The sequence below is a fragment of the Vitis riparia genome, chromosome 5 (assembly GCF_004353265.1).
Source record: "Vitis riparia cultivar Riparia Gloire de Montpellier isolate 1030 chromosome 5, EGFV_Vit.rip_1.0, whole genome shotgun sequence".
Taxonomy (NCBI): domain Eukaryota; kingdom Viridiplantae; phylum Streptophyta; class Magnoliopsida; order Vitales; family Vitaceae; genus Vitis; species Vitis riparia.
Window position 1 is genome coordinate 9137550 of NC_048435.1, and position 16513 is coordinate 9154062.

At 36.5% G+C, this 16513-nt stretch overlaps 1 protein-coding gene across 1 annotated transcript in view; it reads left to right on the forward strand.

The window, feature by feature from the left end:
* The window catches only part of LOC117915137 (DNA mismatch repair protein MSH1, mitochondrial), an 81834-nt gene that overhangs the window by 29410 nt on the left and 35911 nt on the right, over positions 1-16513 (forward strand). The window contains exons 11-13 of the mRNA XM_034830716.1: positions 2432-2495; positions 2549-2565; positions 4149-4313. Of these exons, the coding sequence (XP_034686607.1) occupies positions 2432-2495; positions 2549-2565; positions 4149-4313 (246 nt within the window). The remainder of the gene's footprint in view (positions 1-2431; positions 2496-2548; positions 2566-4148; positions 4314-16513) is intronic.

A 16513-nucleotide genomic window follows, 5' to 3' on the forward strand; every position in this document is an offset into this window, starting at 1 on the left:
GCTATTAATTTGCTTGTTCTTTCTGTGCTTTTACCTATAAAAAAAATTAATTTACCTTTTTTATTTTCATTTTGTTATCCATTTTAAGACACAACAAATGAACTGATATGATTTTTTTTTTTTTGATCAGCAAACAGAGAATCTATTGAAAGAGTGCCAATAAAAGGGGGCACACCCTAAGTATACAAGAAGTATACACAAAAAACAAAACAAAGAATACAAATAGGTATCTACAAAAAATCAGCATCAAAACCAAACTATTCATAGCTAAGGCTATCGTGAAAGCCAACAATGAGAAATTTCCCATATTTAATGAAGCTTTGGACCAATCAAAGAGGGAATTAATGAAACTTTCCTTTAACCTCTGATCTGCAAGTTCTTCTCCATTAAAGATTCTGTGATTGCGCTCTTTCCAAATCAAATGCACCAAAACAAGCAAATGGGTGCCATTTGCCAAGTGACTCTTCTTATCCAATCCCTTGAACTTCCACTTAAGAAGCAAATTCCTCTCTGTTGCTGGAAACACCCAATTTTGATCAAAAATTGATACAAGGAATGCCCATAACAACTGTCTTTGCATAGGGAATCAAAATGTGATCAATTAACTCTTCACACTCTTTGCACAGACTACATCTATTAGCATTGTCCACCCCCACTTCATTAAAAAGCCTAGAGTTGAGTTTTTCCCCAAGCAACTTCCCAATTGAAAAAATGAGATCTCATAGGAGCTTGAGAACCTTAAATTTCATCAGCTGGGTAGTCCACGCTAGAATCAGTAAACATAGAACTATAGAACAACTTTACACTAAAGACTTCCTTCCTTTCCTCCTTCCGGACAAAGAAATTTTCCCCTTCATCTGACAATTTCACCATATAAATAAGCTCTAGAAATTGGGACACTCCATCCGATTCCCAATTTTGGAAGGGTCTTCTGAAATGTACTAGCCACTGGCCTTCACCACCTCTTCCTTTCCACATGTTAGCAACAGTAGCATTCTTGTGAGAAGCTAAACTGAACAATCAAGGAAAGGCTTCCTTCAGGCAGATCTCCCTCCCATCCCACCAAAATTTGTATGCCATTTTTAACCAATGAGTTATCCTGTGACTGAAATCCTCCCAGCCTTTTCTTATGTCTCTCCAAAGACACATGCCAACAGTCTCTCTCACCTTACAAGTGGTCCACCCCCTGATCACTTCCCCAAATTTTCCTTGGATGATCTTCCTCCAGACCAGTGAACTGATATGGATGATATACTTGTAGTTTATTCTGCTTTAATTCAACCAAATTTCTGTTGGGTGAGATAGTAGTTGCTTTTAATTACTTCTTTATTGACCAGAAAGTATGCAGATACATTTATCTACATGAATGTTGTTTGATGAAACCAACAAACTAGATGTTAATCCCCCTGTCTTTATTTCTTTAAACAATGACTGATAGATGCTTAAAAACCAAAAGGGAGGAGAAAAAGAATGATTTGATTAACCTGAAACTAAGAAATTATTATAGATCATTACTGTGATTGACCTCCTTTGGTCACATTCTGAGAAGAAAAAAGAAAATAGAACCAGTCACATGATTAGATGCTCCCAAGGGGACCAGATGAAAGTGAAGACTGCATTCTATGGAGTTCCAATGTATCCACACTGGGAAAAGGTGGATTACAAGTGGCAGTGGGTGGCTGCATATGATTATGAGATTTACTGTGCTGTTGTGGAAAGTCAAGAACCTGAAGAAATAGATGTAGAAGTAGTAGCTGAATGCTAGTAAAGTTGTACATTCAAAGAAAATAGCTTAAAACAACTTTGAAACATCATCATAATTACCAGAAAAATCAGTAGATCCAACCCTACACATTTCTCTGTGGATGATAATGCCAACATGACATCATCATGATGTCAAGTGATGTGAGTGGTGTGTGTGTTTTGGTTTGCAAAATTTAGGGTAAATGTTAGGATCATGCTTTGGTGCCAATTTGAACCTATAAACATGTGATTCTAGGGTTTGAAAGGAGGAAAAGAGAAGGAAAGATGGAATAAGCTTAGATTTTTGTCTTATTGACTTTCCTATATCTTTTCACCAATTTTTATTGTTGAGTCTTAAAGGGGCAAGATTACAAACTCTTGCATAGCAATAATTACTTTTAACATAACACATTAGAATTTCAAAGCACAACATGTAGGAATATATTCTTCCCCTTCCATGCTCAACAATAAATTCTTCCCCCCTCCCCTTTATACCATAGACCTCATGAACAAGTTACTCATTGCATGCTTCAAATGAAGATTGTCATGATTTTTTTTTTGGGTGCATATTTTTGCATTATTGAAAGGCAATTTTGGAATATTGGGAGCATAGAAATTAAAGAATACATGTAGAATATATATTTAATTTAATCATTAACTTTTTTTTTTCTAATTTTCTTATTCTGAGACAGCTTGACACTCGTATCTTGCTCTAACTTGTTCTTTTTAAGTATTCAGGCATGCGCATCCGGGTAGTCTTATGTATTTGGACTTGTTGGGGTTGATCATGATCTTGATTTTCCAGAACAATGCCTGTAGTTGGTATGAATAAAATACATGCTCTACATTATACAGTTGGTTTTAGTGGAATTATGCACTAAAATTTATCTTTACTACTTTGTTGAGTTTTGTTGCATGTTTATGTGCATCAATTTGCTGCCTTGACCTGTCTTTTTTTTGCTGTCTCCCTGTATGTTATTAGCTGTGCCGTGTTATTTACTGTTCTGAAAGTTCTTACATGCCATCTGCATGTTCATTAGCCTGCACCATTGCACCAGGGCTTTGTTGAGAGATTTTTATACTGGATGAAGTGGTTGTTAGAATCAAATGAAATAATATATTTTTAAAAAGTAATATCTGCTCAAAGAAGTTAAAGAAACCACAATTACCAAATGATATCTGCTTGACAAAGTTGTAGAAACCAGAATGACTACTGCAGCCAGGATATAATTTAGGGTGCATCTATTTCCGTAGTGAATCCAGTGTGGTTATCTACAAAAATGGTTTTCATGATCTAGCCCTATTCATGTCCATATCCTCTGTTCAGTCAAAGGCCTTCATGTATTGTCCTATTTTTGTCCTTCCTCTCATCTGCTGTAGCTTAAACATTTATCAAATGACTCCCTTTTGGACTGATCCATCCTACCTCATGGTTTTTTGTTTGAGCTGAGTTGTATTCGTCTAGCTTTAGGGTCAAGATGTGCGTCATACATTGCCACCTTGTCTGTAGCTTGGCTATTTGTGGCCATTTTTCTGTTACTTCCTAGCCACTACATCTAAAGATTCTTTCTTGTCTTTTCACAGTAATGGGGAACAAGTGGATTTTTCGAAAAATTTCACCTCCCATCCAATAGAAACAGCTAACTGTGAAGTAGATACTTCCCTTTGTTCCTTCATTGGACCTATATAGTATTGGTGATCCTATCTGAAATGAGGATAGGCTCTACTATGTTGCCCATTATCCTATCCATTTAAATGCAGGTTACTGCACCCAAGCAATAAATTACCTGGTTCCTAGATTCCCTTGATATTGAACAAGAATCAGGGAAGACCCAGACCTGGACAACGATATTTAACACTGAAGATTCCTCTCTTCTTGCAACCTTATGCTTGCTATAATTCAGTTGCTCAAATTAATTTAAACAGCTTTATATCTTCATAAAAACATATGCAGTGATAGCTCTTTCCTTATTGCTATTATAATTATTGGTAGGAGAGCAATATTGAACCACTGAAGATCCCTCCCTTCTTGCAATCTTTAAACCTGCTATAAATCAGTTCCTCGAATTAACTTAAAAAACTTTATGTCTCCATGAAACTATATGTAGTATAGCTGTTTCCTTTTTATTAACTGAAACAAATTTTTAACTCAAAACAATATTATTATTATTATTTATCAGAAACAATACAATTCATTTCAATGAATAAGTATGCTGTTTGTGAACCTGCTGGGAAAAGTAATTTAAATCTGATTATCTGCTGTTTCAAATATTATATGCATTAATTTTTTTATTTAGATAAATTTTATTTGTTTCATAGTTGTACAATCTATTTTTTTTTTTTTCTAATGTTTCATTCTAATTTGACTAATTTGATAAAAGTTAAATTTATTGTTGCACTTATAGGAATTTCTCGTTCTGCGAAGGGTTATTCTATAATTTTAGTCCTTGAGACTATGAAGACGTTTTCAGTAGAGGATGGTCTGACAGAAGAGGCTTTAGTTACCAAGCTTCGCACTTGTCACTACCATCATTTATTGCTGCATACATCTCTGAGACGCAACTCCTCAGGTTTGTACATGATTCCTTCTTTTATTTTATGTACTATATGACATGTTTTAGGAACAAGGTAACGTACCTTATGACATATTTAAGTGCTATAAGTTTGTTTTACATGACTTGCTGACAATTCTTCCTGTGAATATTCTATATTAACTATTTTTAGTCTCTTTTCTTAGTTTTATATGACATTACCTCTTAAATAGACCTAATATTTCTGTAGCTCCTTATCTTTTTCCTATCTTCTTCTTTGCCATCATATATGAACGAATTCTCTATAAGCTGATGGATTTTTTTTTTTTTTTTTTGATAGACTATAACCTGATGGATTTCATTGTCTCTCATAATCTCATTGATGTGTGAACTACCCATTTCTTGGATTTCGTTGTCTCTCATAATCTCATTGATGTGTTGACCACCCATTTCTTCTATCTTAGTCATGTTCTCTTCTCCTCCACCTTAGAACCTTAATTTCTATTCAATGATTTCACTACTTTTATATCATTTTTACTTCATATTTATCTGTCACCTTCCTTGATGAGAAAGTTTGGTCATTCACTTGCATTCCTTTGTTTTGGATTTCTCTTCTTCTGGACACTCGCATTCTTTCCCATGGACCAATTTTATTTTGAAGGTCAAACCAAGGTTTCTGCATAGTTGGTTGCTAACAAAAAGTTAATGCTAATGACATGTTACAATTCAGATGCGTCATGGAGTTTACAATCAAAGTGGCACTTCATATGTATGGGTTGTGGACCAAGTTCAGGTTGCTTAGGTTCTTGAGGGGTTTGCGTCGTGACACTTGCTCAAGGGCATGCGTGGTTCAATCTGCTCAGAAGTTTGTGCAAGGAAAAGCTACTTAGGACCTATGCAAGTTGACTTGCTTAGAGGTGTGCACGACCTTGCATAGACAACCTCCATCCACCTTTGCACAAGTTTAATTTTCTCTTCATTTTCAATGCCAAATTTATTTCTTCTTCATTCTAAAACTCACTTGCAACTTAGAACAAGTTTGTTGAAGATATAGACATGATCCACAAATTTTAAAATCATTTACCATGGTCACATTTGAAATTTTGTTGATCTACCCATAGTTGTGAAAGGGGCGCTTAGGCTCGGGGCGGCGCGACGCCACCCTCCGGTGCCTCGCCTAAAGGCAGGCAACGCCCCTTCATGAAGGCGCCGCTTAGGCGCGACGCGGTCGCCTGACTTGCCTTCGGTCAAGTACGCCCTCTGACCCTTCCTTCTTCTTCTTCTTCTTCTTCTTCAGTCCGTCGGGTTGTAGAGGGTTAGGGCTAGGCTCTATTTTTTTTTTTTTTTTTTTTTTTTACTTTGTGGGTCCAAAACAACGTCGTTTTGGCACTTTTTAATTTTAAAAGGAATAGGCCAAAACGACGTCGTTTTGGAGCCTATTCCTTTTTTTAAAAAAAAAGGCCAAAATGACACCGTTTTGGCCCTGTTTTCCTTTCCAGCCCCCTTTTCTGGTATTTTTCTACTTGACACCACTCCCGATCGTGCCCTAGCCTCAGCCGTGCAGTGGAGAAGTGAAGAAGAAGAAGAGGAGGAAAAATAGGGGAAAAATAAAGGGAAAATAGTCATGTATCTTCTGTTATGCGCGCCTTTCACAACTATGATTAGCAATATGGATTTGGATTTGTTTTTATGCTTAGAGTTCTTTATTTTTATGTTTTTTGTTGATTAAATTGAAGTTTTGGATGATATTTGATGATTTATGTGTTTAGGACAAATAAATGATTGTTAAATTTGATTATATTATATAAAAATATATATGTAAATTAGGGTGCGCCTCACTTTACTAAAGCCCGCACCTTAGGTGCGCCTTGCGCCTCAGGCTCTAGGACTACTTTGCGCCTTGGTGCGCCTTGAGCCTTTTAAAACTATGGATCTACCAAAATAAAGTCTTTTTATAAGTGATGAAGGGGCCCCTTCTCCTGTACTCGTTTTTGCAAATGCTCACTCTCTTCCCCCACAAGTTAGTTTCTGGGAGATTGGATTATGAATTTCAATCTTGCTTCCATTTTCCCATGTCAAAATATTGCCATATCATCTGAATAATGAAGTCCATTCTACATAAATTTTACATCCACATTACAAAATAGTATGAGCCTTGCCTAACTTCGCTTAGGCTTTGTTTATATTGCCTCGTTGCTATAAAACAAGACTAATCCCGTGTCTTAGCATATTACAATGTCCAAACATGATTTGCATAATGGCCACTTATCACAGTACTTAGCAAAAAGCATCCATCCCAACAATTCTAATAAAACATATCATGCATCCGGGTTTTCAGCCCTTGTTGCCTCATCTACTTTAACTGTAAAACATTTTGGAAAAAGGGTGAGCTTCATGGGTTAGTAGACGATGATTCCATTTTAAAATTTAGACAAGAATTTAAGCAATGATAATACATAGTTGACAACATGTATACATTTTCTGGTAATTCAGAACAAGAACAATCATATAGCCCAACAAGCCATACCACCTTTCAAATACCTGAACCATTGATCCAACTAAACTTTCCCAGCTTGTACACCTGTATTACAGGGACTCTCACCCAAAGACATGATTATGCCCCCTATGAATTCCAAAAAGGATCTTTCCGAAGTATGTTTTAGTTTTCCACCATAGGGTAGTTTGCCTTTCTTCTTTTAGGGATTTTCACCTAGGGACTGTTCCCCCTTATTATTTGACAAGGCTGCCTAATGTGGTGCCTTTACTCCATTTTCCTCAGTGCCTTGAGAACCTTGCCATGTTGCTCATGCTACATCCAAGGTTAGTTTCCAAGCATAACAGAGTACATATCTCTGTCATCAACAACAAATTTCAACATTTCAGTCAATATCACTTTTATTTAGGACAATATATGCTTAAAATTTAGGGGTTTTCAATAAAAAGGCATAATTCCAAGCTAGCAGTTGACTCACCTTTTACTTCTTGTCATATTTCTTTTGATTTAGGGATCCTAAATTCTCCATTCAATTCTCTATTTGCACATGTTCCAGCCACTCTTTAAATGATTCTGCTGTTCTGCCGCCTCCAAATGGCTACAGTAACCGCCACTTATGGAGTCAAAAGTTTGGTAAATTCTCAGCTACTATCTTCTTCAAATTTCTAAGAGCATTAATTCTACTTTAAAAAATAAAATAAAAATCTTCCCCTTAATTAACTAATCAATCTACTAATTGAGTCTTTAATCAAGTAAAAGACTTATTAAATCAGTATTGCATTTTTATATAGATTTAGGTTATTACATTGATTTCTGGGCACAAATTATTTATTTTAGATGGTGAAGACTAACTGACCATTTCCTACAATTATTGCTTCTAGGTTTTGGAGGCAGTCGTGGGAGTAGAGTTCTATGGTGGGTGACCATACTTGATACTCTTTGGGTGATATGATTATAGAGAAATTTTAGGATCTTTAAGGATAGAAGTAGACCAATGGAGTCACCATGGACTTGATCTTCTATCTCATTCTTTTAGGTTTTTGTCTCTTTCGTGTTTCATGGGATATCAATGAGCATGATTTGTTTGGATTGGAGATTGCCTGCTCTTCTTGTAAGAGCCTGGTGTACTCTCCTTCAGGGTGGAAATTCTTTCGTGCAGGTTTACTTTAATCTTAACTTTGATGGTTGCTCTGTGGGTAATCCAGAATGTCTTGGGATTGATCGTCTTTCAGGACCACAAGAATCTTGTGGTTGTGGGCCTAAAGGCCTTATTTTCTGGTGAAGAATAGTGAGACTGAGATGCTTTCTTTATTGGAAGGCTTGATCCTGGTGTGGTCATTGAGCTAAATAATATAGTAGTTCAGGGAGATTTGACCGTGGTGATAAGTTAGTCTTTCAGTGTAAGAAAGGACTGTGGACATAGATCCCTGGGGCTTGTAATACTGTTGGCCTGACTACAGCTTTGAGGTGCTCCATCTCTTAGATTCCTCAAAGGCCAAATTTTATTGTAGATAAATCAGCTAAGCATGGGCTCTCTCATGTATTGTGCATTGTGGGGGGATTGTTTATTTATTTATTTATCTATCTATCTATCTATTTATTTATGGCTGTGATCACAAACAAACCTTTGTGGAGGATTTTTTGCCACCTTGACTTGTACTCTTTGGTGATGTTGTATTTTTCTTTCTTTATTTTCTCCTTTTGGATTTCTGTATCTTTCTTCTCATCTTTTTTTATGTACAATTTCATTTACCTAAAACTGTCACCAAAGCACTTTTCCACTTAAAACTTTATTTTTTCCTTTGATAACACTGATTATGCCATGCAGTCTACCTCAATCATTTGACGTTGAGAACAATCCTGCAGTCAAGAAAGGGATGGAAACTCTTAAATACTGGGTTTTTTGGAAGCATCTATACCAATTTACTGACTAGTAGAGATTGTTGCATTTTAACATTGGACTCATTAATTTGAAAAATGTGTTGTGAGAAATTCTAAAAAACTGTCTTTCTCATTCAAGTAGAAAAAAAATGGTACATATTTATCTAGTGACATAATCCTATTTAGGAAATTCAAAATTTAAATTGGAAACTGACTCTAACATTAAAAACTAGCTTTAACAACCCCTATAAATTGGGAACACTCCTAATATACAAAAAGTTTCACTTGTCACATCTGTATGATAATTTTCTAAATTAAAGGGCCCGATTTTCGTCAACACTCCTCCTTAAGCTAGTGAATAGAGATTAGCCATTCCCAGCTTGCTTGTTATTCCTTGAAACATTGCATGGACTTGATTAGAATATCTACAAGGTGCTGCCTTGTTGATATGTAAGGTGTGTGGATTAGACCACTTTCCAACTTCACTTTAATGAAATGTCTATCCACCTCCACGGGCTTCATTGGATTGTGAGCTATATTGATAGTTGACTTACTTTCTCAATATAATCTCATAAGATACATACACTTGACTTTGAGATCATTGAGAATAATCTTAAGCCAAAGTAATTCGTAACCCCCGTGTGCCATTACTCTGAATTTTGCTTCTACACTTGATCTTGCTACTACGGGTTGTTTCTTACTTCTCTAAGTCACTAAGGCCTTGTTTGACAATTGTTTTCAAGAACAATTTTCTGTTTTTTAGAACAAAAAAACTGAAAAACATGTTTGGCAATCAGAAATTGTTTTATGTTTCTTTCCGTTCTCTATTATCAGAAAACAGAAAATAAGGTGTTTTCAGAGAGTTTCTTTTAGTTGTTTTCGGTTGTTTTTTGAGAGCTGTTTTAAAGAATAATTATACAAACATATATAATGATTAAAAATAAAGCTATGTACATAAAAATTATTTTTAAAATATATTTAAAAATATTAAAAACAGGTTAAAAACAATTTTAGATTCCTAAACAAACTTTTGTTTAATAAAACATTATAAAACAGTTTTCAAAAACAGTTTTTAAAAACTATTTTTCAGAACTGTTTTAAAAAACAATTACCAAAAGACCTAAGTTTCCTCCAAAAAATGTACAACAACCCGTTGTTGATCTCCTATCCATGATCGATCTTGCTTAGTTTGCATCCGTGTAGGCTTCTAGGCTCAATTCCATACCCTTCTCAAACAATAACCCTTTTCTTGAGGTTCCCTTGAGATAATGCAGAATTCAATACATTGCTTGAAGATGTACTTCTTTCGGATTATGCATGAATTGACCCACAACACTCTCAGCATATGCAAGGTCTGGTCTTGTGTGAGAGGTAAATTAGCCTGCCAACAAGCCTTCGACACATGCCTCGATCAACCATCATACCATCTATTTCCCCTCTTAGCTTGTGATTTGACTTTATAGGGGTGTTTGCTGGCTTACAACCCAATGTTCCTGTCCCATTTGGAAGATCAGTTACATATTTTTGTTAAGAAATAAAGATACCTTCCTTCAAATATGCAATCTTGATTCCTAGGAAACATTTTAATTTCCCAAGTTCCTTTATTTCAAACTCCCTTGCTAGATATCATTGAAGGTATTACCTTTCCTTTGGATCATTTCCTATCACAATTATATCATCCACATACACCAATAATATAGTAACCTCCCCTAAATCTTATGTTCTATAAATAGTCTCTGATTCCTTAACTTTGCTTGGTAATTGCTTCAACCCATATAACACTTTCTTCGTTTTACATGATTTTCTATTTTAGAAATTCATTCCAAAACCTGGTGGAACTTCCATATATACCTCCTCATCTAAATCCCCATGCAAAAAGGCATTCTTGACATCAAATTGTTGTAAGGTCCACCCTAAGTTACCTGCCAACGATAATAGCACCGTCACAATGTTCATTTTCGCCATAGGTGAAAAGTTCTCTAGATAATCAACCCCATAGGTTTGTGGATCTCCTTTGGCCACTAATCTTGCATTATACCGTTCTAAAGTGCCATCGACCTTATACTTGATGGTGAACACCCACTTATAGCCAACCACTCTCTTCCCTTTTGGCAACTCTACAATCTCCTATGTTCCATTTTTCTCCAATGCCTCCATTTCCACTTTCATGGTTTGTCTGCAATTCTCATTACTAAGTGCCTCACTTAAGGTTTTAGGGATGACTATGGTATGTAATTGGGTAAGAAAACTCTTATGGGCTTGGAAAATTTATTAAAGGTCACAAAAAGAGACATTGGATATTGGGTACAAGTCCTAGTACCTTTCCTAATGGCAATGGGTAAGTGAAGGTCATTGTTGTTTTTAGAATGAATTAGGCTTATAGGAGGGACAAATTCATTACTTAACACTGGTTTGGATGATTGAGTGAGCACTTGGTTGGAAGTTGGCTCTTTTCTTCTCATGTAAACCTATAGTGGTTTTATCACAATGGGCACCGATCTAATTGGTGAAGAGATTGACTCAGTTTCTTTGGCTGGGTTAGGCATATTTGGATTGGATTGATATGGGGTCATCTCAGTTGAATTGGGCAGATTTGGGTTTGGACTGATCATAGGTAATTTTGGCTGGACTGGACAGTGTTTCAGCTGAAGGGAAAGTGATTAGAGTTGAGGACAAAGATGGTAATTCAAGTAGCCATGAATCCTTATCTTCCATGCTTGGTTTTTTTCCCTGAAGAGAAGGATGTGAAAAATAGCTTTCTTTTTCAACAAAGGTTACATCCATAGAGACAACAAATTTTTTTGGTTGGTGGATGGTAGCATTTGTATCCTTTTTTTGTAGAAGAATACCTGACAAAGATACATTTCAAAGCTCTTGGATCAAATTTACTATGATTGGGAGCATGAACGTGCATAAAATATACACACCCAAAAGTCCTTGGAGTTGAAGTTTTTGAAATAGGATACTTGGGATGAAAAGTGGAGAATACTTCAATTGAGCTTTTGAAACCAAGCACTCTAGATAGATTTCGATTATTCAAGTGTGTAGCCATAAGGAGTGCCTTGGCCCAAAAAGATTTTGGTACATGTTTGTGAAATAATAAGGCTCGTGTGATTGCAAGAGGATGCCAATTTTTTCCTTTCAGCCACTTCATTTTTTTGGGGTGTGTCAACACATGATGACTCATGAATGATTCCTTTGTGAAAATGAGGTGATAAAGTTTGGTTGAAATATTCCCTTGCATTATTGGATCTTACTCTTTTAATACAAATACCAAATTGATTTTTTATCATGTTATTGAATATGGGAAAAACATTGCTTACTTTAGACTTTTGTTTTAAAAGAAAAATCCAAGACATTCTTGTGCAATCATCGATAAAGGAAACAAACCATCTAGCTCCGGATATATTTGGAACTCTAGTTGGACCCCAAATATTGCTATGTACCAAGGTAAATGGAATAGAACACTTGTTATTGCTTAAAGGAAAAGAAACACGATGATGCTTGGCAAATTCACAAACATCACAATGAAAACTATCTACATCAATAGACTTAAATAACAAAGGGAACATTGTCCTAAGCGCACTAAAGGATGGATGTCCAAGGTGGAAGTGATGGAGCCATATTTGCTCCTTATTGGAAATTGAAGATTGGGTCAGAACGAATAAAGATGATTGGTACACATTGTTCAACTTTTCACTTGATCTCTCAAGATAGTAAAGTCTGTCTCTTTCCTCGGCATGCCCAATCATCTTCCTCATGGTCTGTTCTTGAAAAATACGAGTGAAAAAAAAGGTCACTTTGCAATTTAGGTCTTTGATGAGTTTATGGATTGAAACAAGATTTGTCGACAATTTTGGCACATGGAGTACATTCTGTACAACAAGTGATGATGACAAGTTAATTTTTCCTTGACCAGTAGCTGTGGTTAAAGAACCATCTGCAATAGCTATTTTCTTGCTACTAGGACATGATTTATATGTGGAGAATTAATGAGAAGAACAGGCCATATGGTTTGTGGCTCTTGAGTCGATGACCCAAGAGTCCAAAAAGGATAAACTTGAGGCACTTAGTGCATGAGATAGAGAAGACTTACTTGTTTCTGCAAGGGAGCACATACCAGTGGGTTTTCCAAGAGATCCCAACAAATTTCTCAGATTTTCAAATTTTAAATTCACCAAGTTCTCCATTAATAGAACTCATTGTGCCTTGGGGAGGTCCATCATCATTCACAAAATTAGCCTATCCACACTGCTGCCAGCCTTTCACACCACCACCCCAATTGAGGCCCTATGGTTTATCATGAAGTTTCCATCTTTATTCTTTGGTGTGACATGCTTTCTTGCAGTATGAGCACCACGGTTCTTCTTTGTTAAAGTTCTTCATTGACTCCTGTCTTCCTTGCTCCATGTTAACGTTTTGATTCATACCATTTAGCTCGACTCCTCCACCCGATTTCTTTACAATCATGGATGATCCATCCACTAGTTGTGGTTCAACCATCACCCATGCTTTCTTTGACGCAGATAATAGAAAACACTTCATTAATTGATGGTAAGACTTCTTTCCTGAGAACTTGAACCAGAACTTGATCAAATTCTACATTAAGTCTGGCTAAAAATTCAAAAATTCTCTCCCTTTCAACAAATTTTGAAGCATAGCAGCATCTTTGCTGCACTTCATTTGAATGTTTTGATAATAGTCTACCTCTTGCCATGGATTCTTCATCACATTGTGATATTCAATAACGACTGAGTACCCTGTTTTGTAGTTGATATTTTAACCTTCAATTCATAAATTAGGGCAACATCCTGTATTTTTGAGTATATTTTCTGAACAGTTTCCCAAATTTCATGAGCGGTTGTCAAAAACATGCATGTTCTACTGATTTCGGCTAACATTGAATTCTATAACCATCACATAGTCAAAGAATTCTCTTCGTCCCAAACAGTGAATCTTGGATCTTTAGGTTTCAATAACTAAGTTTCCTTTGCCCTTTAAAAATGTTCTCTCTTGTTGCGACCACTGTATATAATTTCTTCCTGTTAAGCGGTATGCAGTCTGAAAATTTTGAAATTCTCCAGTCATATGGTTCTAGGAGGCTTCCATGGGGGACTCTGTAGGATTGTTTGATGGGGCTGGTTGATGTCTGACATATCGTGCATTGACAAATTCCAGAAACAGATCAACGAATTGTAGAAAAAAAAATTAGAGAGGTAATTAAGGTCAAAGAATGAGTTTAGACAGGTTATCAATGACAATGAAGGCTGAATATTTCCCAGAGAGCAAACTGCTCTGATACCATGTTGTGATAAATTCTAAAAACCTGTCTTTCTCATTCAAGTGGGAAAAAAATGGTACATATTTATCTAGTTACATAACACTATTTAGGAAATTCAAAATTTAAGACTTATCACAGCTGTATGATAACTTCCTAAATTAAAGGACCTGATTTTCTTCAACAAGAAGGGTGATAATGAGGGAAAGAGGGGTACTTCATGAAACTATCCATTCTACTCAAGGCACTTTTGTTCCGAGGAGACAAATTTGGATGCAGTTCTCATAGCCAATGAGACAGTGGATGAGAAAAGACGATCAGGGGAGGAAGGAGTTGTCTTCAAAATTGACTTTGAAAAGGCTTATGACCATGTGAGTGGGATTTTTTGGATCATGTGTTGGAGAAGAAGGGGTTTAGTTCTAGATGGAGGAAATGGATGAGAGGTTGTTTGTCTACAGTATCTTTTGCAGTCCTAGTGAATGAAAACTCTAAAAGGTGGGTCAAGGCATCTAGAGGTTTAAGACAAGGAGACCCTTTATCCCCTTTTTTGTTCACTTTAGTTGCAGATGTATTAAACAGGATGTTATTGAGAGTAGAGGAAAGAAATGTCTTTGAGGGTTTTAGGATGGGTAGGAACAGAACAAGGGTGTCCCATTTGCAATTTGCGATGATACCATTTTCTTTTCTAGCACTCGAGAGGAGGATAAACTGACCCTCAAGAGTGTTTTGCTAGTGTTTGGGCATATTTCTCGGCTGAAGGTTAACCTTGACAAAAGTAATATTTATGACATTAATCTTGAATAGAATCATCTTTCTAGGTTGGCCGAGTTGCTTGATTGCAAGGCTTCTAGTTGAACTATACTCTACCTGGGTCTTCCTCTGGAGAGAATCCCAAGGCTGTGGCTTTTGGGATCTAGTGATTGAGAGGATCTTGAGAAGATTAGATGGGTGGCAAAAGGCGTATTTATCTTTTGGAGGTAGAATAATTCTCATTCAATCTTGTCTCACCCATATGCTTTGTTACTTCCTCTCCTTGTTTAAGATTCCTGCCTCAATGGCAGTAAAAATTGAAAGATTGTAAAGAGATTTTTTATGGTCAGGGGTTGGGGGAGGCAAAAGAGATCATCTTGTTAGCTGGATGTAGTGTGTAATCCGAAGGCAAAAGGGGGATTGGGATTTGGGAAGATTTCTATAAGGAATTTTGCTCTCTTAGGGAAATGGTTGGGGAGGTGCCCTAGGAGGGTTCAGTTCTGTGGCATCAGGTTATTTTAAGCATTTATGGATCATACTCCAATGGTTGGGATGCTAACACTATAGTCAGATACTCACATCGTTGTCCTTGGAAGGCTGTTGCACAAGTCTCCCAAGAGTTTTCCAAGTTTACTTGGTTTGTGGTAGGAGATGGGGAAAGAATTCGTTTTTAGGAAGACTTGTGGTGGGGGGACCAACCTTTGGGAGTCCAATATCCAAGACTATTTAGAGTAGTTACGGATAAAAATTTTCCTATTTCTTCAATTCTCGGCTTTACTCGCTCCTTCTCTTGGAACTTTAACTTTCGTCATAACCTTTCCGATTCCGAGATAGAAGATTTAGGAGGCCTCATGCGGTCTCTTGATCGCCTACATTTATCACTTTCGGTTTCAGATATGAGATCTTGGTCTTTATTTCCTTCAGGACTTTTTATAGTCAAATCTTTCTTTCTTTCCTTATCCCAATTTTCTGGTTTTATATAGTTGAGGGGTTTCTTTTGTGGGGAAAAAAAGGAAGAAGCTTTGGAATTCCATTCCATTATTTATTTTTTGGACGGTTTGGAAGGAAAGGAATGTTTGGGGTTGGGCTAAATTGTATATGGATGAGGAGCCGCATTCCCTTATAGGATTCCTGGAGTGGCTAGCCTCCAGTTAAGGGGTGGTAAGTTTTTGGCCTTTTTGCTTGTAAGGCCTTAGCTGCCTTGTATACGTCCTGTATACTTTGGGCTTTTTTAGCCTTCTTTCAATGAATTCTGTGTTTGCTTATAAAATTTTTTTTCTGGTTTTCCTCTAGTTTTCCCTACTAAGTTCGTTTGGAATTCTCAAGTCCCTTTTAAAGTCAAGTCCTTTGTCTAGTTAGTGGCACACAAGAAGGTAAATACTAATGACTTGCTACGGTCGAGAAACCCTACAAACCACTTAGTCCTGATATTTGTAAGTTGTGCATGAAGCATGGAGAATCAGTAGATCATTTTTTTCTCCATTGCTCTTTGACGTTGGGGTTGTGGCATAGATTATTTCAGTTAGCCAAGATAGATTGGGTCCCTTGAGGAGCATCTCTGACATGTTGTCTACCAATTTTAACGGTTTTGGATTTTCTAAGAGGGATTGTTTTATGGCAAGTTGCGTGCATCGCTTTAATTTGGGTAGTGTGGCGGGAAAGAAATGCAAGGATTTTTTGAGGATAAAGTAAGGAATTCAGAGAACCTTTGGGATTTTATTCATTTCCTTGCTTCTCTTTAGGCTTTTTGTTCCAAGGTTTTTAAGGGGATTCCCCTTAACGTGTTACAACTTGATTGGTTAGCGGTGTGTAATTCCAATGGGTTGGTCTAATCTA